Source organism: Haliaeetus albicilla, chromosome 22, assembly GCF_947461875.1.
Source record: "Haliaeetus albicilla chromosome 22, bHalAlb1.1, whole genome shotgun sequence".
Lineage (NCBI taxonomy): Eukaryota > Metazoa > Chordata > Aves > Accipitriformes > Accipitridae > Haliaeetus > Haliaeetus albicilla.
Window position 1 is genome coordinate 25,455,453 of NC_091504.1, and position 26,148 is coordinate 25,481,600.

At 49.2% G+C, this 26,148-nt stretch overlaps 1 protein-coding gene across 4 annotated transcripts in view; it reads left to right on the forward strand.

Moving 5' to 3' along the window:
- The first annotated feature begins 18,608 nt into the window (after positions 1-18,608).
- The window catches only part of RBBP6 (RB binding protein 6, ubiquitin ligase), a 32,176-nt gene continuing 24,636 nt past the window's right edge, over positions 18,609-26,148 (forward strand). For all 4 annotated transcript variants that reach the window (XM_069810561.1, XM_069810563.1, XM_069810562.1 and 1 more), the window contains exon 1: positions 18,609-19,309. In XM_069810561.1, coding sequence (XP_069666662.1) covers positions 19,144-19,309 — 166 coding nt within the window. In that variant the 5' untranslated portion in view covers positions 18,609-19,143. The remainder of the gene's footprint in view (positions 19,310-26,148) is intronic.

The following is a 26,148-nucleotide window of genomic DNA, read 5'->3' on the forward strand; positions in this document are numbered from 1 at the left end:
CTCTCACCTCGGGGTTCAAGTGCCTTTTAACCTCCCAGATCATAGAAACCCTGCAGGAACTCTTTGTCTTGGTATCGTGAGGTCTTTAAGTGTCTCACAGCCCAAAACCAAGCTGCAAACCCTCAATGCAGGCTGCCTGGGGGATACAGGGTCACCTTTGCCACTGGTTAAACATCCTAAAAGGGGGGAGGAAATGCATTTATGAAGCGTGATCTTTTTAGACAGCAAGGAATGCAGAAGTCCCAGTTCTCCTACAAATGGGAACAGACTTTGAGCAGCAGGTCAGATCTGCAGCCTGTGCTCCTGGGCTTGAAAAGGCACCTTTTGGGCAGTTTTTCTTGGCCTAGGAAGGCAAGAGGGAGCGAGTGCCCTCCGGCGAGGCTGCAGCCGCTGTGCCCGTCCCTTGGCGTGCAATGAGCGCGGCTGCCCATGACCCAGCCAGTCCATTCAGCATCCTCTGCTGCGGCTGTGCTGTACCGGGGGAGAAACACTGCTTTTCTCCCCATTCCTCACCTCTGATTCAGGCAGCCCAGGACTTTCTGAGATGCTGGAGCTGCCCCTTGCCCTGGGTTAACCAAGACCCCCTGGATGCCAGGACAGTTATGACATACCACGATGGTGCCAGCAGTGACACAGGGACACTGAAGCAGCCACGTGTCAGGGCAGCGAGCAGGCAGGGAGCTGTGGAGAGCAGGCAGGAGTCTTGCCTTGCCTGCAATGGGAGGGGGAGGGTGCTTTTTGCAAATCCTGTCGTGTCTTTACCTTACTCGCTCCTGAAGCATGAGATTGATTTCCCAGACTGGGTGTATTTAGGCTGTTTCTTCAGTGAGAAAGGCAAATTTGGGAAGACTTACTACTGTGCTGGCTCTGATGAGAAAATCTGCTTGTCCGAGGTGGCAGAGCCTCCCCGGCACCTACCCTGACGGGCAATAGCTGGGGGGGCTGCACCCACTTGCCCCCCTCCCCGGGTCCCCTCTGGCTGGAGCCACAGAGTGATCCGGCAGTGCCGGCACCCAAGGGACACGGCAGCAGATTCCCGGGACACACACTGGAGAGGCACTGAGGGTTTGGCTGAGATGCTTGGGTGCAAAGCAACGAAAAGCCGCCGCACTGGAAGCCTGTATTGATTGTGGTTATCAACCTCTGCAACTAGAACAATTTGCCTTCACACATTCAGGCAAAACTGGCAGGGATCAAGAGGCTGCAAATAACCGTCCCAGCACCGGGGGAGCGGTGGGGTTGCACAGAGAGGCCCAGGAGGAGCTCCCCGAGCGGATGAGTCCAGCCCGGCTCAGCCGTGGCTGAAGGCTCGGCACCCCCGGCCCCTCCACTGGCAGCACCCACCCAGTGATGCTCCTTAAGAGATTCTGACAGCAGATACTGGAGCCAAAACTTTCGTGGATAATAATGAACTGTGTGTTTATGGCCCGCAATTAATGTTTATTGCCTGAGATAGGTGCCTCTAACTGCTGTGCTGCAGCCTGGATGCTTCTTGTGGTTTTATTCTAGTTGCTCTGTTAGCGCTTTTTCCCAGGGTATGGCACACCGCTGTCCAGCACGTTGCTGCTCATGGGTCCCTGAACTCTTCCACAAAGAACAGTTTCTCAGGGAAACGAGACAAGAAGGAGACCAACGAAACACGAGAGTCCTGGTTCCTTCCACCACCAGAGTTATGGATCAGCTGCTTATTCTGTTCTTCACTCTCCAGGAGCCAAGTCATCCACTAATTGGGGTCAGACCTCAAGGCAGGGGGATGAGCTGTGGACCGGCAGTGGGACGGAGGAGTTACAGCCACGCACACCAGTGTGTGCAAGGTGGCTGGTCCCACACAAACCCCGCTCCAGGTTGGCGGCTGCTGCCCCGGACCCCGTGCTGGTGTTGCCACTGCCTGCGGACACAGGGATGCCTCAGTGCCCAGCCCAACATCCCGCTTCCCAGGGGCAGGAGTGCTCTGGTGACAGAAGCACGGGGCTCCAGGAGAGCCAAAGCCTTTCTGTAAAACCTACGTGACGTACACAGGGCTTGCTGCAGCTGCTATTCATCGCCTGTGTCCTATTCCTAGGTCTGATCATTATTTTAATGAGCTGCAGCATCTCATAAAACCCAGCACAGAGAAAATTATATTAAACAACTGTGAAAAGAAATCATTTATTTCCATAATGTCTGTGTTTTGGATTGAAGGAAAAAAAAACACGACTCCAGCAATATGACTTTTCCTGCCGAGCCACAAAGTGGCAGGCTGCTCATTAGCTTAGAACATTGCTGCTCAAAATGTAATCATCTTTAAAAATGATTAAAAATATAAACCCCACTGATAAGAAGTGGTGAAGGGCTTTGCACTTCCAGCGTGCCACCCACCGGCACCCTGTGCTTTTCACTGTGATCCCTGTTCTGTCCAACCTGCAGACACCTTGTAGCTTTACAGGATCATTGTTTTCAGCCCTGGATGCCTGAGATGTCACCAAGCCTCCAGACCTTGTCCAGTGCCCTGACCCTTCCACCTGCTTTCTGCTGCCCTTTCCAGAAAAGCAGCTCCAAGAAGGGACCCGAGAGTGGGAGCCTTTCCTTCTAACGCAACCGATGAGCACACAATTGAATTAGAAGCTGAAGCAGCAGCCGCTGCTGCGTTTTTGCAGGAAAGTCTTTTTCAGAAGAAGTCGGAAGTTTTGGTCAAGAACATGGATGTGTGCCATGGTTATGGTTTGAGCTGGGTGTTGGACGCTCCCAGTCTTAATTACTGTGTGATCCCACGATGGAGCCCGCACGGAGCCTCGCAAGCTGCACTGGGTTTGCGAGGGAAGGTTTTGGTAGTGGGGGCTGCGGCCACAGCTGGGTGGGGAGGAGAGGTCGGCCCAGGACCCAGCACGAGGGCGAATCTGCTGCAGCAGCGCAGAGCACGCTGCTCTGCTCCCTCTCTGGGCTCATTAGTGGAGCCCATTAAATCTTATGCTACACAAGTAATGCATGAAGCAAGAAGGGAAATGAGCATGAAATCTGATTGCAAGGTTCGTCAGAGCTGATGGACCTGGGCAGCCGGAACAGCCGTACCTCGAAGGAGGCTCAGGCGTGAGCCGTCAGGCTCTTCCAAGGCATTGTTAAATAATCATCTATAGGAAATGATTATTCATGAGCACAATGAAGATTATCATTTAGAATTCTTAACAATTCAGCACAGCTCCTGTTTGATGTGGCGAGGCTCTAGCAGCGCATTTGCATTAGAGAAAGTATTACTACTTTTGATGGAGGAGAAGGATTACAGGAGAAATCTGCATAAATTTATTGGTAAATGTCATTTAGCATATGTCCAAATGTAATTTATCACGGGTTTGTAGTGCAGACTGACTCACACAGGGCTTTTTTTTTTCAATAGACAGATAAATAACCCTTGGGACAAAATTACCTCATTGAAAGGAAACTGATATTAAATCATTGTTGTTCCAGGTGAACAGAGCCTGCTCTAGGCAGTCCCCTCTGGGCAGCTGCCCGCAGCCCGAGGCAGGAGGGGCCCAGGCTGAGTGATGTGGAAAGGCAAGTCCTGGGGGGGATGCTCAGAGGAGCCCATGCCCTTCTTCTGCCCGCTGAGCTTCGCCCCAGCTCCGCACGTGTGCTGGCAGCCTGCCCTGCGCAACAGCCCTCTCCATCTGCCTCCGGAGCAGCTCCTCCCTCCTGGCACAAAAATGTGTGGAGGATTTTATCACAGCTGCCACTCGGGCCGTTGGGGACATTCCCATGCTCCCGGCTGGCCGGCTTTTCTCCCTGAAGCCCCCACGAGCCAGCTCTGGGGCCGGCCGCTGCCGGGGGCACCGAGGGACCGGCAGCAGCAGCCGCCAAGCCCATCTCCTTGGGAAGGGTTTCCTTCCAAGCCAACAGCTCCCTGTTCCCACAGGCCCTTTCAAGACTTCTGTTTGGGTTAATTTCACAGCTGCTGGGGCTCATTCTGTCCTTGAGTAACTCTCCAAAGGGATGTGCTTATCCGCAGAGGCTGTTCCAGCTGCCTCAGCTTTGATCTCTTTGGTTTTCCCTGTGTGATGTAAGGTTGTTTAACATGTTGGCTGTGACAGGACAAGGACTTTCTGGCAGCCCGGAACCTGCCAGAGCATCTCTAGCAAGCTCTGCTAAACCAGAACGTCAGCCCCACCACTCAGCTGAAGCGGGACGTCCATGTCCATCCCCATAGCCACCAGTGTGTCCATCCCCACAGCCACCAGTGGTGTTTTAACTGTGATACCAGCCTGGCAGAGGTGAAGGTTGCTACAGCGACTGCCTCAAATGTGACAGGCGTGCTGGCACTGGGACAAATTGCTCGGTCTCCTGCCCCATGCCCATCCTGCTGCCTCCCTGTCACTGTCTGGAAGATCATCTCTGTGGGCGCTTGGGAGAGCAGCTCTGGACAGGGAACTGCATCTCAAGAACCAACCGGTCGTTGGCTTCTTCGACTGAACTTCCCATAAATACAACAAGATACATTCAAACACCCTGAGACGGGGAGGAGGGCCCATGCACATCTTCAGCATAACTGGTCTGTAGCTGTATACAGTGTGACCTTGTAAATGTTCCTGTTTCTTGAGGAAGCCAAGCCTGAGAACAGGAAATTTCAGCCTCCTTTGGATTCCAGCCCTGGGAAGGCTGAAGGCTTATGCCAAACCCTGGCACTCCCAGGCCAGGCAACGGCTTCCAGCTGTCGGATATCCGTGTCTGCAGCAATTTCTGCATCTCACTCCAGACACTGTGCTTTCACACATCTCTCCCAAGCAAGCAAACGCATGCTCCATCATGACTGCCTGATATGTCTTATCGTCTTGTTAGCAATTAATATTAGCATGGTAGAAATTGCTAATATGTGATATACAATAATTAGAATTCAATTTAATTGCCCAGTAGCTCTTAAACTCTGCATACAAATGTGGCTTCCACTCCCTGGATTACAGAGAATGACACAGGAGGAGAAAGCCATCCCTGAGAAATGGGTGAGGCCAATGCAGCCCAGCTGAGCTCCAGGGAGCCCATTGCAGGCAGCCCCAGCAAGGGAGGATTTCCCACTCCCCAGGCTGATTGGAAAGGCTGGGGATCATCACAGCAGCATCACTGGGGTGCTGAGGGGAGCACAGATGGGCTGGGATCAGATCAGACAGCGCTCAATGCTCACATGTGCCTTGCTGCAACAGAGGATGCAGCCTTATCTCCTGCATCTGGGTCTCAGATGAGGTTGGAAAGAGATGCTTCTTCTGGAAACAGCAAATGCTTCATGTATAACTGCAGGTACCAAAAAGAGTTAAAAAAAAAGAGGGAACCAAACAGCATTTCCCAGGGGTCAGTGCCCCCTGCACCCACGCTGGGTGCAAGGCAGAGGCTGCCTTTGCAGGCTGTGCTCTGCAGTCGGTGGAGCGGAGGGGTGAGGGCATGCAGCCAGGAGAGAGGGGCTGGGCGAAGGAGAGCACGTCCTGGAACGGGGTGACTCTGTGAAAGGCCTTAGGGCGCAGGGCCGGTACCAGCTGCACGTGATCCTAGTGTGATGCTGCGGCTAAAGTGATTGCTGGGTATCAACAGGGAAATACCAAAACAATCAGACCAAGAACATCCTGGGGCCAGCGCTGGTGTCCATGCTCCCAACAAGGTGTTAAGAAACTGCAGAGTCCTGGCAGGAGCTATGAGAGCTGCTCAAGGTCTGAAAATCTGCCGCAGAGAGAGATTCAAGAGGTGAGCCTATGTATCTTGTCAAGGAGGGGGTTAAAAGATCACTTGACTGTGGTCTCCAAGTACCTGTCTGTGGAAATTTTTGATAATGGATGGCATAACAAGTTAACTGAGGCAGATTTAAGCTGGAAATAAAGCACACATTTTAACAAAGGGTGAAATTAATCTGGGAACAGTTTACTAAAGGATGCGTAGAAGGTTTTAAAATGAAGGATACAAACAATACTTTGATTTCAGCTTATGCTTATGGAGGGGGGTGCATCAATCTTAGGAGAGGCTGGTGGGTCCGCATGGTGCGGTCCTGCTTCTGGCGGTGCAGAGCTGTGCTGGTGGAGAGAGGAGACCTGTGCCTCCAAGGGGGAGCAGGGACAGGCAGGGTTTACCCACAGGGTAATCTCACACGAGCAGTGGTTCCGGGGGGGCAGGAGCCCCCGAGCCCACTGAGCAGGGGTGGCTGAGAGCCCCGGCTCCACAAGGTGACACGAGTGCTGGCGTGACTAGCCACCCCGCAGCGTGTCCTGGAGTGCTCCCACCAGGACCTCGGCTCACACATATTTATTTCCTTTTTTTGAAGTGTAAGCATAGAGGGAAAAGTACCTGAGTAGAAAGAGCTGGATGAGGCCGTTATCTCTAAGGGATTAACGGCTGCTGGTGACTCAGAACTAAGATGACTCAAAGAAAGGCAGCATCCAAGGGATAAAGTCAACCACCACGGTCCCATCATCAGCCAATTCCACAAACTCAGCACCGTCTCCTGAGTGATTAACGCAACCGCACAGGGAGTTTGCAGAGGAAAAGTGCTCCATTTTGGCTCTCTGTCTCCTGAAACTTGGCGTCTGTATCTTGTGATAGCTGCTGCGCACGGCCAGCCAGGCCTGGCCGGGGCTGGGAAAGGAAGGCTCAAGAGGATATAGAGAAGGGGCCTTTGATCCGTCTAATTAACTCTGATTTAAAATGTATTATGAAGCTAAGAATTAGGAGGAAAGCTGGCGTTGCTTTGATGTGCGTGGGTGGATGTGGCCAAGAGGCTGCGCAGAGGGCAGAGATTAGGGGAGACAGGAAAGGTTCGAGGCAAGGACCTGGGAGCAGAAGGGGCTGGTGAGCACAGATGGGGACAGCCCGGGAGGAACGCGGTGGCACCGAGGAATGGTGCAGAAGCTGCCGAGTGGCTGGTCGGTTGTGGCCCGGCAGCGTTTGCTCTCTGCGCAGAGGGCTCTGACGCTGCAGCAAAGCCACGGCTGCTCCGTGCGATGGGACTCTCCCGATCCCCGCGATCGCTTGAACGAGGGCGCTGGGAAGGGCCACGTGTGTGGGGCTGCGTTGTGCATAAACCGTTACTGATTTTGCTACTAGATGTGACTTTGTGTGTTACCGAGGGGACGTTTCCTGCCCTTCCTAATGGAAACAACCACCCGTAACAGGCATCAGCGGTTTTCTCGGCAGTAATGGCTAGGGCAGGCGCTGGCGGGGACCGCCGGTGGCTGCGAGCCCACCGCCTCGGCCCCCACGCTCGGCACCATCAGAGGCGTTGGCTGGAGGACACGGCTCTCCAGCAAACAGGAATCCCGCGGGGCACCCGGGAGCGAGCTCCCACCCGCCGTCTGGGGCTTCTGCACTGGAAACGGCGCTTCGCTGGATGCTGAGTCCCCGAGCCCTGAAGCCCCGAACCCCGAGCCCTGAAGCCCCGAGCCCCCGCGGTGGGACCCGGCCCCGCGGGGCACCCACGGGGCTGCCGCCGCGCCCCGCCGCCGCCGCCGGTCCCTCTCCCGGTGCTAAAATGACCTCTAGTGGCAGACGGGGACCGGGACCGGGACCGGCCCGCGGCGAGCTGGCCCCGGAGCGGGGCGGGCTGGCGCGGGGGCCGCAGGTTCGTTTTCTTAAAAAAAAAAAAAAAAAAAAAAAAAAAAAAGCACCAAAGTGCGACCCGCTCTCCGTTGGTTCCCCGGTGCTGTGGAAATTCTCCCGCTGTCCAGGTTTGGGCACCTACAGAAAGACCAGCTCCAGGAACCACGGCTCCTCTTCGTTTGCCCCAGTGCTGGAGTGACTCTGGAGCCTACTGACAGCGTGTCAGCGGTGGGGCCGGCTGTTGGTCGCTTTGCTGAGGAGCATGTTGGTGTACATTTATCTGCTCCAGTAGCATCAGCCCATCCTGGGTAAGACTACCCGGCTCTCCTCCTGCCAGCCGGGCCCCTGGCAGGCATGGCAGCAGCAGGAGGAGGTGGACAGGCACCACCTGCTCCAGGGCCTGCCTGGTACTCCCCAAACATGGCTTTGGGCAGTTGCAGAAGTCCTTCCCCAGGACTGCTGCAATGCTAGCAAAAATGAGGTGATGGGAAGAGCTGCCGTGTGTCTCAGCGCAGGCATGAGTGCCACAAGAGCTGGTATTGACCAGCAGTGTGGTGGGAGGCACGGCTCTGTCCTTCCTCCAGTGCCTCCACCTCCATCCTCAGCTGGGTGCAGAAGTCACCCTGTCCACGCAGGAGGCAGGCAAGAGCCCTGCTCAAGAGTGCAGACTCTGAACTGTGGGGTAATAGGTATTTTGCATTACTCCATTGCTGTTGAAGTGCCAACACCTTTGTCTGTCCCTCTTCTCAGCATCACGGCAGCCTCGAGTCCCAGACTGAAATGAAGAGCTCCGAGTCACCACCATGGCTATGGGGCTAAACACAGCAGGGCTGGCCGGCTCACGCTGAGGACACTCTGGGTGACTATCTCCAGCTTCTGAATATTGCATTGTAATGGTCCTTTATGGGAGAAGCCCAGGAACCCGTGCTCTGAACCTTTTGGCTCCTCCACACCTCGGAGAGGCCTTCATTAGCACACCACCTTCCCCCCGGGGGGCTTCTCCCCCATCAGGGCCATGGCAAAGCTGTGTGTGCAGGTGAGGAGGCAGAGGACCTGCCCCAGGGCACAGAGGAGGTAAGCAGGCAAAACCCTAAAGTGAGAGGTAAACCCAAAACCTGGCCCATGGAGGATCTAGAGGCATTCATTCCCCCACCGCTGCTGACAGCGTTTGGCGCAGGGGCAGACCCAAAGTGAAGGTCCTCTTCTCCCGGCCGTGGGTCAGCATCCTCTGGGTTCAGCAGGGCTGCAAGGCCCTAGAGCCATTTCATGCTGCTGCACTTGCTGAAAGGCATCAGGCTCCTTCTTTCACGAGGTGGCAATGGCGAGTTAGTTTTGTCTTTTCTTTCACTGAGCAGAATAATTAGTGACTCAAGATTCATTAAGTAGCAAGGTCACCCCTGGTGTTCTCCACGCTGAGAGCAGGGATGAGATTGAGAGGTGATGCTGAGCAGTGTCAGCAATGGCGAGATAACGAGCCAGCATCTCCCCACAGCCAGTGGATTCCCCAGAGGAAGGGGAGACGTCCCCACCAGCAGCACGATCCCTCTCTGCGATTCCGGGAGGGCTGAACTCTGCCGGCCTCAGAAGAAATGCTGGCGCGCGCTTGCTTTCAGACCAAGTCCTCTGCTCTGCTGCTTGTCTGGTGGTCGGGTCACAGAGGTCTGTGCTGCAATGCCAGACCCAGAGGTGGGCTCATCTCATGACATCATTTTGGGATAGGATCAAAGGAAAAACCTCTGCAGAGGAGATCTCGCTTTAAGTTGGGATCACAACTGAGGGAGAGCACCGTCCCCAAGGGGACAGGCTCCACCGTGGGGTGCACAGTGCCAGGGCTGTGAGCCTTGCATGCTTTCAGGCATGAGTAGCAGTGGTCCCAGGGCAGGCTCATTAGGGGCAAACTTACTGATGAAGTTATTTATATGGCTTTTATGACTTTCTGGATAAATTAGCTCTGATTGTTGCAGAAAAAGCTACGTTTACTCCAGAACACTGTTCATGCAGGGAGGAATTGTTTGTCCTGCTATACCTCACCTGATTCATTTTGTGATGATGGCAAACCCCTGCTGAGGAATGAGCTCTCATCTTCTGACTAGTTGATAGGGCCAATTTTCTTCTCCTTAGTACAAAGGGTAATAAGTTCAGACATCCACGTAAATTCATGACAAAGGGTGCGCAGATTGAAAATTGCTGGCCCTTGCACCGGAGGGATGCACTGATTTACTTCTATCTGTCATGGCTTGCATCTAGGGTTTTATGCTTTTATATTCCTATGAACACACCAACACGGTCCCCCCAGGGTTCGTGTGGGCTCAGGCAGGCTTGGCCCAGAACTGGCCGGGTGCAGGGCAGCGGGGCTGTGCTGGTCCCCGGGACTGAGCGATGGCATCGTCTGCCCAGGCGCCTGCACCGCCGCTCCTCCCGGCTGCGTTGGGACTGCCCAGAGTTGAGATCCACTGAAAACTGGGTCAATGCAACTCCACTGGTCTGCACGGGCATTTGCGGCATGTTGGAGGGTGTAAGCTGAGCTGTAGAGGGAGCAGCTCCCAGGACCTACAGCCTCTCTTCGTAATTACAGGCTGGGGTTTTGCTTGTTTACTTCCTTGTTGTTTGTTTCCCATGACATAAAAGAAGGTTTCTGGGTTTTTTTTCTGTATTTCGGCCCAACTTTTGCAGTTTCTCTCAACTCTAAGTCCCTCAAGCCTTAGGGTACTGGCAAACATCAGAAACTTGAAGTGGATTGCAAATTGGGAGAGGACTTTGGAAAACAACTGAGGAAACAAAGCAGATGGGCTGTGCCAGCACTTGCAGACTTGGGCTGAAAGAATTTCCCAGTTTTCCAGGACACTAACACCCAGACATGCTCTGCCCAAAGGAACAGCTGTTGTGGTCGGGCTTCCATTGTTTGTCAGCTGTTGGTTCTGTGTTTCCATATATCTCTAGGATTTTTCCTCATAACAATGGGTCTCCCTCCTTCCCTGTCTGGTTGTGGGACTGGCAGTGTACAGCAGCCTTGGTTTTCTCCCCGAACTTCTGTTATTTGGGGTACAAACACCTGCAGTGCCGATAGGCAGGAATGATACATAAAACATAGGCTTCATTAAGATGCCAAAGTTTTATGAACAGAACTAGGAAATAAAAGCAGCCCAGCCACGTAAGCCCTGGGCTGGGTACCGCGGGGCGGCTGGGCTGGGCAAAGCCCTCCCTGTTTAGGTGCTGTCGGTGTGTTCTGCTGGCTCGGCACCGCAGCAGAACCTCCCTTCTTCTTGATCTCACATTTGAATTGCTGAGAGGCTCCTTGCCTTTTCTGCCTCCTAACCCTCTGGTATTTAGGTGACGTTTTTTGCAAAGAGATGTAATACATGCCTGTCTCTGCCGCAATGACATGATCTAATGTTAAATTATTAACTTAAAACATGACAAAATGTCTTTGTTTTTTCATTTAAAAAAAAAAATCGCACCCTTTGCACAGTGCTACCCTGAGAGCACCCTGCAGGGCAGTAAGCTCTGGTCTCACCTGTGGGCTGGTTGAGGGGTTCCAGGCGAGCCCAGGTCTCAGCTGGTCACAGGGTTCCTGAACCATGGGTGGGAATGGGCCACATTGTGAGGGGAGGCTCTCCGTGCCCATGAGACGATCCTGAGTCCACAGAGACCGTCACAGGATGATGCAGTGCCACCAAGGTGTCTGAGTCCGCCCCCCACCCCCTGGACCTCTTGCAAGCAAGGCAGGGAGAGCCCACGAGCATCTTCAGCTGGGGCAGGACACTGACCACGGTAAAAGACACTATCTTAAGAAAATCCAAGGTATTGATTTCTAAGCAGGGCACCTGGGAGGGAGCGGGTGTCCCTGAAATTTTGGGTGAGCACTTGGCTCTGAGGTTTGGGCACACCATCACCATGATGCTCGGCGGTGGGTGGCCAGGCTGCCCCTCCAGCCAGGGCACCACCAGCGCTTCCCAGGGCTCGGAGGTTTCCCAGCCGCTGGACGGCAGCTTGTGTCTTTCACTGTGGTTCCTGGAGAAGCCAAGCAAGAGCAGCGGGGGGATGAAAGGTGTCACTTTCTCTGCACAGGTATAAAGTACCAGTGCCACACAGGGTGGCAGGGATTTGGGAGCCCCAGTTTACAGGCTGAGGGAGGCATGATCCAGAGCCTGGGAATGCTGTGAATCTGCCTGGCACTGCCATCTTACACCTGTGCCTCTTAGCAGTTCTGGAGTTACAGACTTTCCTGCTTTCTACTGCACTTCAAGGCTTGCTTAATGTTGGGAAGCAATTTACAGGTGAAAAGCACAAATGCGTAACAATCCCAATAAACAGGTTGGTCAGGAAGAGGCCTGACCCATAATGATGCTTTGCTAGATGTTTTCTGGTGGCACTCATGCATTAGAGTACAAGTTTCTGTTGCACTGGGGTCTTGAGCAGGGACAGAGGCTGCCTGCCTGCAGCAGGGATGTGGTCTGCCTGTGCAAACACAGCTGGGCCAAAATGAGTGTCTGCTACCATCCAGCTCTTGTGTGCCTCTGTGCAGTAACAGGACAAAATCCACATGAAATTTTCTTCCCCACTGCCTGGGATGCCAGATTTCAGCAGAGGCATTGTATTCTTGTTCACATACTGCATTGCAAAGGAGCTGTAGGGACAACTGATCCCAAAACATCTGAGCATTTCTGGTGATCTGTGAGAGCGGTACCAAACCTGTGGGGAGAGTTAAGTCCCTCGTTAATCTTGGGAAACACATGAGGCATTGCCAAAAAGACCAAAGATGGTCCTGTGAAATCAAACTGCTATTCAGTGTCTTAGGATCTCTAGGTCCTTCTCCTTTGCCTGTTAATTATTTCTTCCCCCTTTCACTTCATAAATTGCAGAACAGTTCCTTACAGATATCTGTAATATTTATTAGCATTTAAAATAATAAATAACACCTTTCTTGGGCCCCTGGGCCCATTTGTCCCAGCCATTGCCACCCCAGAAGCCATACATCAGCTGAGCAATGGTAGTGTGATGATGTACGATGCCGATACATCATCCAAGCACTGGCACCCTGATGCAGTGCTCTGTGCAGGGCTATCGCTCCGGTTATAGATGGCTGGCTGGTGGTGCAGCCCTGACCATTACGAATGAGTCAGATGGATCCTAACCTTTAATGGATTGTCCTGGAACTGTAATGGATGTTTTCATGAAAAAGTAACTGGACAGTTTATGGGAGGGCAGGCAGATACTGGTGGGTAAGAACACTTCGAGGAACTTTAGCAAAACCAGCTTCCACATCTGGGTAACTAGTTTGAACTCAGACAAGTAGGTAATGGCCAAGCTGGGCAATCCACTGGGCAGCCGTCAGGTAAAAGGGGCTTGTGGTCTTTCTCCAGTTTCCAGGCTTGGGTACAAATGTCATAGCCAAGCTGCTGCTTCACTCTCCCAGCAGAAGGGCCAATGATTCAATTAGGGATGTTGGCAGGGCACAAAATAAGAGAATTCTACTTCTTCATCCCATAATTATTCTGTATTGTTCCAGAATAACTGGAGGATTCATAGCTCCCCAGCTGGGCTATCAGGCCAGCACATTTCACATGTATTCACCAGGCAATGCCCAAAACACTATTTTTCAGTCTTGAATCAGAACAATGGCACAGGATATTTATTAAAAACAAGAGGATGTGTTCTGATTAGCTTTGGTCTGTTTCTGACAAAGTTTCTTCTAGTTACAGTGGCAAAGACAAGGAAAAGTCTGGATTTCTTTCCTAGCTGATACTATTGTCTTAGGAAAGCAATCTGAAGGGGTGGGTAGCTTAGGGGTGCTCTCACAAGGCATGCGCCTCCCCTCCTGCATGCTGCACTGGCATTTGGGATCCTCCCTCTGCCCTTGCAAAGGCATTTCTCTCTTGGGAAGCTTTGGGAATCATGAAGCCCAGAAGTTAGAAAGCTTCAGCGACTCCTCCTGGAAAATGTCTCGGGGTTAAAAAATGCCCATTGGGAATCCTAGCCCCCTTTCTAACCCCGAAAGGTGCCTGAATGAAGTGCAAGCAAGTGATAGGGGCTCTGCAGTGCTCAGAGCAAGTGGGGTCTTTACTCCCTCTGCAAATAGATTATCATTCCTCCTGTTCTCATCAGCAGAGTGTGGCCCAGTGTTAATTGTCCTTTCTTCGTCTTTTATTTGACAAAATCCCCTTTCCTTTCTCCCGTCAAAAAATAGTTTTTAAAAGTCCTAAACAAAAAGATCCAACTCTGCTTTTATGCTATGTAGCTGGAAAGGTGTGCTGCACAGACAGCTGGGGACTCCCACTGTGTAAGGGAGATCCTGGCTGCATGAGGCTGGCTTAGATTCAGGATGATCAGAGGCTTAAGCTTGCAGGTGAGAGGGAAAATCAACAGAATTGTGCGGAAATCAAATCCCACAGCTACAATATGGAACTGGAACCAGCAAAAAGCGGACACAGCTCAAGGGAGGACCTCCTCACAGAAGACCACACCACCACATCCGAGTGCTAGCTTTTGTTTCAGAAAGGAGCGGCACTGAAACCTTTTGGAGTCTTTGCAGTATTCTCATCATGCCCAAGGGACCAGACTTAGAGGTGGAGGAATATGTTCGAGATCATGCGTGATCAATCCACTGCTCTGGGTTTTAATGCAGTATGCAGAGGGTTATACTAAGTTATGACAATTTGCTTCTTAAATTCTGTGAGCATTTGAGTAAAGACAGCCAGAGTTCAAGCAACTGTGGGTGTGCCGCACTTGGATAGTACATTGGTTTATGGCAATAAATATATGTGGTCTGTGGATATAAAGACTAAGATGGAAATTTGGTGAATGTGATGTGTTGCCATCCCTAATGTGCTTACTGACTGTGTACAGATGTTGGCATGCTGGTTCCAAGACTTGCTTTCTTCCTTTATTCAGCAATGCAAAAGAGCAGACATTTGCATGATATTCCTCTTGCCTAATTAGATGCCTTTGTTTACCACCCTCCAGGCTCTGAGTTTTGATCATTGTGCTCAAAATATAATAATTTATCAATGGTAATAAGTTGGTGTGATGTGGTGGTGAGACACGGCTTGCTGTGTCTGTGGTGTGTGTGTACAGAGGAGCTAAGCAGAAGAGAGCAGGGGCAGATAAGAATTGGTGTTTTGGGGTTTGTTTGGTTTGGTTTTTTTAAGTGTATTAATGACATTGTCATTCTTAATTAAAGCTTAGCTTTAACCGGTGCCTGCTGACAGCAGCTGTGCTACGGTGGAAGCTGGACTGATGACACGGAGCTGTGGAACTGTGACTTACAGAGCAATGTGGATATTCCAGCAAAACTGGCCATGTGGGCCCTTGGCTCTGCAGGCGGTGATACAGGCTCTCGGATCGGATCACTCAAGCCCTGAGTGCTCATGGCATTGCAAGGTCCTCTTCTCTTGCACAGAACTCACAGCTAAAGTTAAAAAAAAAAAAAAACAAAAACAAAAAAAACCCCACAAAAAAACCAGTAGAGTCTTTGCTCCTGACAAAACAGACTGAAGAAGTAAATGCAAATATATACCTTCCCACTATGCCAACCTGCTTATTTGCATGTCCTTTTCCAACAGACTTGCTTGTGCAGCTTGGAAGCTATCAGAAATAATTTGTCCTTCTTGGCTTTGAGGGAGGGGTTTTTGTTTCTTTTTGTATCGTTCAGTTGTACAACAGGTACTTCGCACACACTCGGGAACAATTCTGTCTCAGCCCTCAGTCCAAGAGCTTGTGTATTTCAGAATTAAAGCAGCACAGACAACTGTGCTCAGCAAAGGGTGCTCTGTACAGTGAAGAAGAACTGTACATAGATAAGCTGCTTCTAAATCAATAAAGTGGTAAATGAGATGAAGTTCCCTACACAGCTCCTAATGATCAGTAATGGTAAACCGCTGAAATTACATTTTAAAGCAAATGGTTTCTCTTTATTGGTCTTTTTTAACTAATCTGTGAGTATGACCTAAAAAAGTGACAACAGAACTTGGGTAACTTACATTTTAGGTTGTTTTGCAGAACTTGGAGAACAATTTACTGCTGAATGCATTTGAAAGCAAAAGAGTTAAAAGTTACAGAACTAACTTAAAGCTACAAAAATAGTCTTGATGCCAACAGGTGTGCAGAGAACACCAAGTGTTAACGCTGCTTTCGTTTTTGAATTACTTTCAGAATATAACCCAGCTCCCTCTGAAAGTCACGGGGTATTTCCTTCCTCCCTAGGAGGTTCCCAATTTGTTTTTTAAAGTTAGGAATGTGGGTAACTGAGAACACTTTCTTACGTGCTGCAACAGCAAGCTAATTGTTTGTTATGACATGAGCATTTCTGCTGAATGTGGTAAACATCATTTAACAGGCATCAAACCTTTTGTGTAAGATGAATTTGTCTAAGTAAAGATACGGCAGCATTCCCAGGCAGTCAGGATCCGGTCACACATCCTCCTCTGGGTGCAGCTGGGTGGCTGCTGCCCAGATTACCATCTTTAACTGCTTTCACCACCCTCCTGCCAGAGGTTACTCCTCCAATCTCACAGCTCGGATGCTCATGGGTGCATCCCTTACCCTGCTTTGGTCCAAATGAGCAGCATTAGCTCCAACGGCCTGAGCTGCAGATCATCACCAGGTCAGGCCATTTTGGCTGAAATGCTTGAGGGAGCAACCAAGCAAGTTCTGCTGGACTCTGGAGGGGGATTAACCTTGGGCAAGGCAGGGCTGGACAGCGCTGTGGAGAGCTGGGAGGTGTAAAGCCATCGGCCACCTCTGATACATTATCTCCTGGCTGTGTGAGCAGACCCTAAGGCTGGGCTTCATCAGCCGTTGCATTCATTTTAGGACGCCTAATACCAGATCAAAAGGGCTGGGATGACACAATGCAATGTGCTGACCTGGCACAAACTCTGCTGATACAAATTTGTTCTGAAGTTTATTGAAGAGGTAAGTTTGTCCCAGCAGACCTTATCCAGATCAGGTATCAGCTGCTGTCCAGCTGCTGGCAAAAGCCAAAGGACAGCATAAACACAGTATGGTGTCTGCTGTCTGAATCAGGCTGGTATAGCTGTGCCCACGTCCGATTCAGAACAAACTGATACAGCAGGTGATCCGCAGTACACAGATCTGGTACTCATGTGGAAGCTGGTGTAAAAAACAGTAATCTGGGTATGCTGACGTTCTCTAATTATTGAAAACTAAACCAAAGACAATCTACTCCCCGCCTCTCTAATGGAGACAAATTGTTTTACACAGATCCTATGTAGTTTGGAGACCCTATATACCTGACAGTCACCTTTTTCATGCAGATCCTTTTTCCCCTGGAGTGGACGAAATCTCTAAATGTTACCTGTAGGGTTGAGGTATCAGAAGTCTCCTAGACTGAAATTTTAGATTTTTTTCCAAGCCTTCACTATTTTTACTTAAAAAAATGTATTTGTCTTTGGATTTATTTGTTTGAGATAGCACTGTGCCAGCTGATGTTCAAAGGTTCAAAAGGTTTTCTCTGTAAAGTCTTGCGGCCAGAGGGTTAGAAAATAAGTAATTCTTAAGTGGAAGATTGTACTTTGTAAGTTTGAACAAATGGATTGGATGTGCAACCAGTACATAACTTTAAACAGTTGGGGTTTTAATCATGACATTAATAAAAATAAGAAATCCACAAGAAGGTGACTAACATTAGTTGTATAATTTAATTTTCTGCAGTATATTAGTGGCCAAATAACTGGTAAATGAAAAATGAGGATTCCTACAGAAATGTGCACGGTATAAATTACTTGATCTTGTTAAAAGCTTAGATGCCTGGAAAGAAAGTAAAGTGTGCATCATAGATTTGTGGAAATAACAAATAGCTCCTTTACTAAAAAGCAATCATCTGCATAATAAAACATTAATAGATATTTTAAGTTGCAGTCATTGCCTGCATAATGAAAACTATAAGATGGTAATGATTTTTCTGTCCTCATGTGGTGTATTTTGCTGTTTATACGCAGCATTTAATTCCCTTATTTCTGCTCAAGTTCTGTTCCCTGTTCTAATTAATTTCTTTCTCATTTCTAATCCAGACTACCCATTCTTCCCTTTGAAAAAGAGAACATATCTAGTCGGTTTGAAATCTGCTCTTTTTGTTTTATCGGTCACCCTGTCAGACATGTCTTTGATACTGGGGTGGTGCTTGGCTGTGTGTCAGCAGCGTAACTGCTTTGTAAATTCCGTCACTTGTGTTTTCACGAGACGTTCTGAGATGCGGAAAAAAGTGTTGTTTTCTCCCGGCATTTTTGCCGTCTGTGCCCTGTTCACGAGTGCCAACACACTCCCAAGATCTGCCCTGCGCAGCGGGGTCCTTCTCCCGCCCCGGGTGCCGTTGGCTTTGCGGGACGCTGGCGTGCGCGGCGCGGGGGATCGCTCCTCCGATCGGCTGACTGGCAGTGGGGGGCTTTTACCGAACCGCTGCTTTGGTGTGGCCCCTTCTGAGCAGAAATGGAAACCTAACGATGGCCTGCTGTGTCGTTTGTTCGCTCCTGTGGGAGATAAGGGGAACGCTCTCGTTCTTTCGCACACACAAGGCGGCAGGCCAAAGCCCCCCGAAGCTTGTGGGGTGCCAGGAGGGATGTCCCCTCCCTTCGCTGGCCCTGCGGCAGCCGAGCACCCCGCGGCCAAGCCCGCCGCGTCTCCCCCAGGCCGGCTGCTGACAGGAGGGGACACCGGGTGGTGACAGGCCTGGGGGGGTGACAGGACACGGGTCGGTGACAGGCCCCGGGGGCTGCCGGGCGAGCCACCGCAGGCCCGGGCGCTGACAGCAGGTGACGCTGGGTGGCGAAAGCACGGGAGGTGACGGGAGGGACACCACAGGCCCCGGGGGTGACAGGCTGGGGGGGGGGGGGGGGGGCAGCCGGGCCAGCCGCGGCCCGGGGCGGTGACACGCCCGGGGCTCGCAGGGCCGCTCCCGCCCGCCCCCGTCCCCTAGGGGGCGCTCGGCGTTAGGGCGAAGAGGGCGGGGCCGCCGCGCCCACGTGACGCGGGCCTTTTGTCATAATGCGCTGGGTCACGTGGGGCGCGCGGGGGGGAGGTGCGGGAGAGGGGTGGTGGGTGCGGTGCGCCGTTGCGCCTGCGCAGCTGAGGCGCTGGCCGCGGCCCGTGCGGTTGGCGGCCGGGAAACCCCTCGGCGCCGAACGCTGAGGCGGGGGCGCCCGAGCCGCCATAGCGAGCTGGCCGGGCCTGGGCGCGCTGCCGTGCGAGAGAGGGAGCGGAGGCCGAGCCGGGGCCCGCGGGGGGCCCCTGTCCCCGTCGTCCGCCCGGATCTGCGAGGAGGAGCCGGGCGGGCGGGCGCCGCCGCCGCGGCCCAGCTCGATCGCCGCGGGCCGGGAGTCGTTGCGGAGGCGGGGAGCGGGGGGGGCCTCGCAGCGCCGCCGCGATGGAGTCCTGAGGCCTCCGCCAGCCGAGTCTGCCTGAGGCCGCGGGGCCTGGCCATGGCGGAGCGCCGCGGCCTCTGAGCGCCGCCGGCCCGCCTGAGCTCAGCCCGCGCCGCCTGCCCCGGCCCCCTCCGGCGGGCCCTGCCCCGCGCCGCCGCGGGCCCTAACCCGGCGCGGAGGCCGCGACGCCGTCTGCCGCGGAGCAGGCAACCGCCGGGCCCCGACAATGTCGTGCGTGCACTACAAGTTCTCCTCCAAGCTCAACTATGATACGGTCACCTTCGACGGCCTCCACATCTCCCTGTGCGACCTCAAGCGCCAGATCATGGGCCGCGAGAAGCTGAAGGCGGCCGACTGCGACCTGCAGATCACCAACGCCCAGACCAAAGAAGGTGCGTGGGGACGGCGGGCGCGGGGCCTCGGGGGCCGCCCGGCTGGCGGCGGCGCGGCCTGCCCTTTGTGGCTCGTCCCCGTGTAGCGTGAGTCAGCCAGGGGCCCGTCCCGCCGGCGTGCGGGGGGGGGGGGGGGGACGGGACGCGACCGGGAGGGCGAGCGGCGCCGGGGATGCGGCGGGGTGGGAAGCGATAATGCGGTTCGGCCGCCGTCGGTAGCTGTGACTTGGCGTTGGGGGGCCTCACAGGGCTGTTCTTTTGTAGTTGCTGTTCTGACAACTGCCGTCGGATGCGTGTTGTAGACGCGGAGCTAGGCACGGAAGAATACGTGGTTGGTGTGCGACATGCCGTGCTTACAAAAGTTTTGGTTTCCTGGGATTCTTCTGCGTAAAATGATAAGGAAATGTGGGAGGAGATCTTGTAATAACAAACTTGCTGGATTTTTTTGAAATCTGGTAGAGGAGGCTGAAAGTGATGGAAATAGATGGCTAGTTTGAAGGAAAAAAGTGGGTTTGGTGACTTAGTTTTGTCTTCAACTTCTTTTACCCCACTGCGTTGGAAAACTGGGTTTTGTGCCGGTTGCAGGAATTGCTCACTAGCAACGTTTGGGATCCAGAGCGTACATGTGAGTTCTACTCTGTGCAGACCGTTTAAAGCCGTCTTGCACATGAGTGTTCTCTGCATCTAAATTACACTTTGGAATTTCTTGTTAATGTAACTTCTTTTCTACACCAAAGACATTGTCATTCAGATGCTATTGAGTGTCATTTCATCATTCATTTCTACACCCCCACCCCCTGTACTACGTGTTAACCGTATAAGGATAGTTCTGAAGTTTTATGGCAGAACATTTATGGTGAACATACGTCAGAAACGTTCTTGGAGAAGTCGTAAATTCTTTTAAATCTAATAAATGGTGCTTGATTCTCAGAGATGATAACGGTTTCGTATTACTTGGTACGATATTTCAGTTCAGTAATTTGCCATCTTGATAAGTTTGAATGTGATTGAAGATTTTGGGATATGGCTTTTCAGAAATAAAAAGAATGGTAAAGTGTTTTCATTCCTTAAACCTTAAGTTTGGGGGTTTTTTTGACCTGTGGTTCTGTGACACTCTTACAACAGTCTTTTCTTTAAAATCTGTGCTAGTGTTTTTTTTTTTTTCTTTTCCTGTTTCCTGTATTAAAACAGAATGATCTGTACACTGTGGTAACTAACTTCAGCCCTAGCCTTCAAAGTGGTTGGACCTTAAGCTTGCTATTTATTTACAGATATTTAAACTATTTTGACGAGGATGTCTGTGAAGAGACTTAACAGTGCAATGTTAGGGGTCTTAGGGATGCCATTGGATTGAGTGACATACATAGGTAGAGATATGTTTCAGAAGTCTTGAATTTTTCCAGTAGTACTGAATAAAATTTTCAAAAGCTTTTGAAAAATGTTTAATTTGCTTTAAGGGCTTTGCTGCAGAAGGGTCTCTGAATTTTGTCTTCAGTTGCTAATGTACTTTCAGCTTCAGAACTGCTAGCAGGCTGAATGTCCAACTGGCTGACGTCACTCCTGTAATAGTTGGGTCTGTGTAAAAAAAGAGCCTTAAAACCAGAATGCTGGATGGTAATAAACTGTGATGGAGGCCAATTATTATCACCAGAAGAAAAAATGTTTTGAAATAGGCCAAACACATGGATTCTGTTATAGCAGGTGAGGAACAGAAGGCAAAGTTTTAGAAGAAAAATTTATGGTCATAAATATTATACCCCATAAAGTGTCACTCTAATAGACATAAGACTGGTCTTAACCAAGTGTGTTGCTTTGTTTTCATACATAATCAGAATCCTGTGAAGAAAAAGTATGTGCTTCACTAGAAGCTGTTAAATGTGGTGTTGCCTAAACGTGAAGTTAAAGAAGGAATGTCTTTCATACTTCGAAGAGCATTGCTCTCATTTAACAGGGACAAGATCCTCCTCTGCGTAGGTTGTGTTGCACTTTGACCTTTGTAAAATGAGCATAAAATTTTAAATATATTAGTGACACAGATGCTTACTGAAGTTTTTGTAAGGGCATTTTCTGTGTGAAAACGCAAAAATCCCCCAGTAGTTTTCAGAGCAAAGCTAGAGAATACATTTCTGTGCAATATATATGTATGCCAAATTTTTGGTTTATATGCATAAATGTGAATTTCGGGTTTTATTCATCAGATGTAGATGCTTAAACTCACCTTCAAAAGATAAAGAAAAAAGCTAGACCAGCATATTCCGCCAAATGGAATGTTTGGAATTCTTACACGTGGACATAAAGTATTGGGTTTTTATAACTTTGTGCAGGAGTCCTGACTAAATGTAGAAATGATTTTGGAAAGAACAAAGTGAACCTTGAGTGAAGATGGCCTACTTGTTCAGATTTTTCAGAGTACTCTAGCCTTTTACAGATCAGTAACTGTTACTTTCATAATGGAACTCTAGTAATAGAAGCAATGCTAATGTAAGCTAAAAGTAAAGAGGACTTTAAATATCAGTGAAAAAAACAAATATGATGGACTCCTTTAAGATGCTGGGAAGGCAAAATGGATGGTTGGGAGCAGTTTTAAGAAAGGGGAGGCAGGGTGTCCTCTTCCATGCTTACCGTAGAGGCACGTTCTATAAAGGCAGAATTCCCTTCAAAAAGCCTGTGCTCAAGAACGATGCATTTAAACTTGCGACCTTTTAATTGGATCTGAATTTCTTGACCTGTCTTTTATAATAGATGTTCTCACAATGTTGTGGAAGAACTGCAAACTCCAGAACTCAAGTTTCTTGAGTGCTCTGTCCTGCCCTGTAACATCCTGACTGAAAACACTCGGAGAATGTGCTATTCTGCTTATCAGACAAAATAAATAAAAAAAATTTTAAAAAAAATCAAAAATGTGACTCTGAAGTGGTCTTTGATTAATAGTTTTAAGGAAGGGTATTACTCTTGTAAGACTGTCTCTTGAACTCAGAACTTGCTTGAGTTCAGCATTGCAGCATGCACTTGACTGTTTAGTAATGCCACAATGTGATGCCTTCAAAGCAAACTCATGCTAACTCTGAATGAAATCATTTGGCCTCACAGCTGATGTCTGTCTACTGGAATGTCTTCAACCCAGTGCAAGCGTAGCACTTTAGAGAAAACATTTAAGCAACTTTTAAACCTTGCCCTTCACTGTGCCATTTTGTGTTGCAGTGCTAGTATGGGGGATTACTTTGGTTACACCTCAGAGTGCAATTAATTCTTGGGCTGCCATGCAGCATTACTGTGTAGAGCTTTCAGAAAGGGTATGGAGTTCCCTGTTTTCCTGGTTGGGTTTAGGGTAAGGCGTGTACCCATTCGAAAAAGATGATATTACAGTGAGCTCATGCACTGCCTTTCTGGGAGCCAGCTGCTTGGGCTCCGTCACCAGCAGGGTTGGGACCTCTCGGGGGTGTGCTGTCAGCTGGGTTAATGTCCCTTGGCCAGGTGCTTAGGGCAGGCTCGGTTTGGTTCATGTTGTCTCCAGCATTGCTTTCGCTTTCCCAGTCACACACTGAAATGGCAAGCATTGCCAATAAGACATCGAGTGGTCTGTATAATCAGATTCATGATTGAAAGTATGTTAGATTTTATTAACTCATCCTTTCAAAGCAATATAGGTGCTCTTTTGGAGCACAGTACTGTGTAGTAATAATGCAAATGAAAGTTCTATGAGCCATTTGGCCTACTGAACTAGCTAATTCAAGAAATTATGGTATACCAGTTGTAGATGAGATCATTGATACCTATTTTGGTGGAAGCTGAAAATCCAGCAGTAGTAGTCCAATCTGTTAATCAGGATGTTTTGAGGCAGTGCTTTCAGTGCCGGCTACATAGATGGTTTGTTTGTCGCAAAGTGTGCAGGTGGTGGTGATTAGAACAGAGTTTTAAAAAAATCACATAATGAGAAAGCATATCTTTATGTGCTAGGGAGAAAATGTGTGCTTGGGAGTTACCCTGTTTTCTGGTAATCTGGCATGTTAGTAGTCGTGTTCATCTCTTACTCTGCAAATCCTTCCCCCAGTAGCATAATAGCTGGTTAGCAAGGGATCTAAGCCTAATAAAGGCTTTTCTTTGTCATTTCACATATAGGCTTGCCTTCTGATGATTTCTGTTTTGATGAGCTTCTGTACTTTATCTGGGTGAAAATACTTCTCTAGCTAGTGCTCAGAGGGATGCTTTTGCAGTGCTGTCAGACTCAAAATGGTGGATTAAAGCAGGAACTTTTTTTAGTAGCTTGTTTATTGTATACTCGTGACACAAATTATTAAAACTAGCAGATTTTCAGAATTATAGATTCATTTTAAAACTGTGCATTAAATGTAAAGCAGTACAAACTTCAGAGCATAGCCTGAGCTGTTTGTATGTTTTTTGAAGGAAGAAGGTTGTGGACCCTAATGCAATTGTTGATTTCGGATTTCTAAGTCAGTGTGAGGCAGCAGTCAAAGTAGCTGTTGTTTAACTTGTCTGCATCCATTCATTCCTTGAAGTACTGCTTCCCCTTGACTCTTTCAAGTATACTATTTTCTTGTAGAATAGATGGCAAGTTGTAGACTGTTATGTCTCTTCTGCTCTTGACTTTAACATCTGAATCTTTCTTTGCTTTTGCAAGCTTTCTGAGTTAATGGAATCCTTATTTTTAATCACAGGTCAGATTGACAAAAGCCCAGTAGCTGCTTACTGGCCATCACTGGCAGTAAAACAAGTTTTGTGCTGCAAGGAAATAGGAATCAACAACGTTGTTACCTCCAGCTTTGTTGAACATTTCTATTGGAGCTTTGCTTGGACAAGTGTGAAAAGTAGCCTTGTTGAGCATGACGTCACTGCTCGCTTTGCAGATGTGGAGTCATGTGGTGAGGCAGAGTGACACTGCTTTGTAGGTCCTGGCAGTTGCCAAGTCTCTACTAGGGGATGTTGCTGCCTGCAGGGAACAGGTTCCTGCTGGGAGATGCCAGTTTAGTCTGCGAGCTGTTAGACTAAGCTGGAGTCTGTTAAATTCAAATTGAGCAAACAAAAATTTCCAAGGGCTTCAGGAATAGCGCTCCAGTTTTAGTCCCTTCCTATTTAAAAAAAAGTTAACTTTTTAGTCTACATTATTTGACTTCACTTTAAAATTTCATCACCAAAACGAATTCAGTTAATTGAGGCGAAGGAAAAATAAATGTATTCAAGCCAACTGGTCACTTCACAGAACTAACTCAGCAATGTACTCTGCTGTATGTAAATGCTCTTCCACAAATTCTCTGACACAGTGGTCAAGCTAGTGGGATACTTCAAGTACCAACTACAGATATGTGCCGTGATAAGTGTCCTATACAAATAAAGCCTTTATTTCACCAAGCTGTTGTTGCTCTTCTGTTGATACATTTAAATGTGTACTGATTGACTTTTAAGGTGAATTCATTTTTATATCAGTCTGTTATTAGATGGCTGGAGCTCTTTTCACTGTGCACTTAATAAGCAGACTGAAAACAACCATGTATTTCTATATATACACACACAAGGATAGGCTATTCAGAAGGCAGATGTCAATGTTTCTATTCTAATGGTCAATGAATTGTCACAAAATACTTAAAGAGCATTTTTTCCTCTTTTTGCATCATACACCTGTTGTGCATGTTCAAATTGACGTCTGCAGGCTTGCATAATTTGTGAATAAATGCATTGGTTGCTGTCCTCATACATACAATCTCTTTCTGGAAGAGGTGCTGCCACTGGCAATCTTCTGCAGAACTACTGCAATCCTCAGTTCAGTACAGGTGTGGCAAACTCCTGCCTTTTTGTGGAGCTACTGTGGCTTATCCTGTATCGCTGAAATCTCAGTCCAGTGATTTATGATCTGGACCAGAAAGAATACTCTGTATGATTCCACTCAACAGGTGGAAACAGCTGCTTTGGGCTTCTAGAACTGCAGTGGGCATGATCTCCCCATTGTTGGTCTGGGCCTCAGTACTCTTTGAGCTCCTTCTCCATCAGAAAAGTCCCAGTGCAGGCCTTTTTTGGCAAGTGTCTGTGTAAGGGTTAGATCTTCCTCTTGAGAAGAGCTCTAGGGGTTGGTTTAAGGATACGACTTCTGTAAAAGGCTCTGTTTTCATCACTAGTAGTTCTTTCTCCTACAGTTTTAAACTACTGTGAAGTCCAGAGGAAGCTTGCTGTTCAGTTCCCTAGGGGAAGATCAGAAATTAGTTTCAGCTAAATGATTTCTCAGTTTTCTGAAGAAGCATTCTGTCATTTGGAAATAGAATTAACATTTTCATTTAGTTGTTGAAAAGATGTTTTCTGGTAGGTGTGTTTTGGTCTATGGGAGGTTCCTGCCTGTAGGAATAATATACTGAAAAACGGAGCATAATTGTGAAATACTTGTATTTTGTGTGTGAACACTGAGAAAAACCACCCTAAGAGAGCTTGACTAGATAAGATATACGGCATCTTTGGTTTTCAGACCATCGTTCTTACCTGGTCTGCAAAGGTAAGGGCTTTTAATATTTAAAACTCTTGGCAGATTACAGGGAATGGCTGCTGATAGTGCTTTAAAATATTTAGTCATATCCAGCTTGTGTATGTACAATATGGAAACCATTCTTGTGGAGAGATCTTTGCATTTTAAGCTTACTCAAAGTATCTCAGGTATTTGGTTTTTTTGTTTGGTCCTTATGTAAAAGGTCAGAAAGCTTTCCTCCTTTTCAGAAGACTGACATGGTATAAGCCAAGGCAAAGCATGGATAGCTTCAGGCACACACTGTTTTCAAAAGGCTTTTCAAGGCTGTCTTCATAAGTAATTTAGTTTGAGTCTTTCTGCTCTGCAAAAAGTG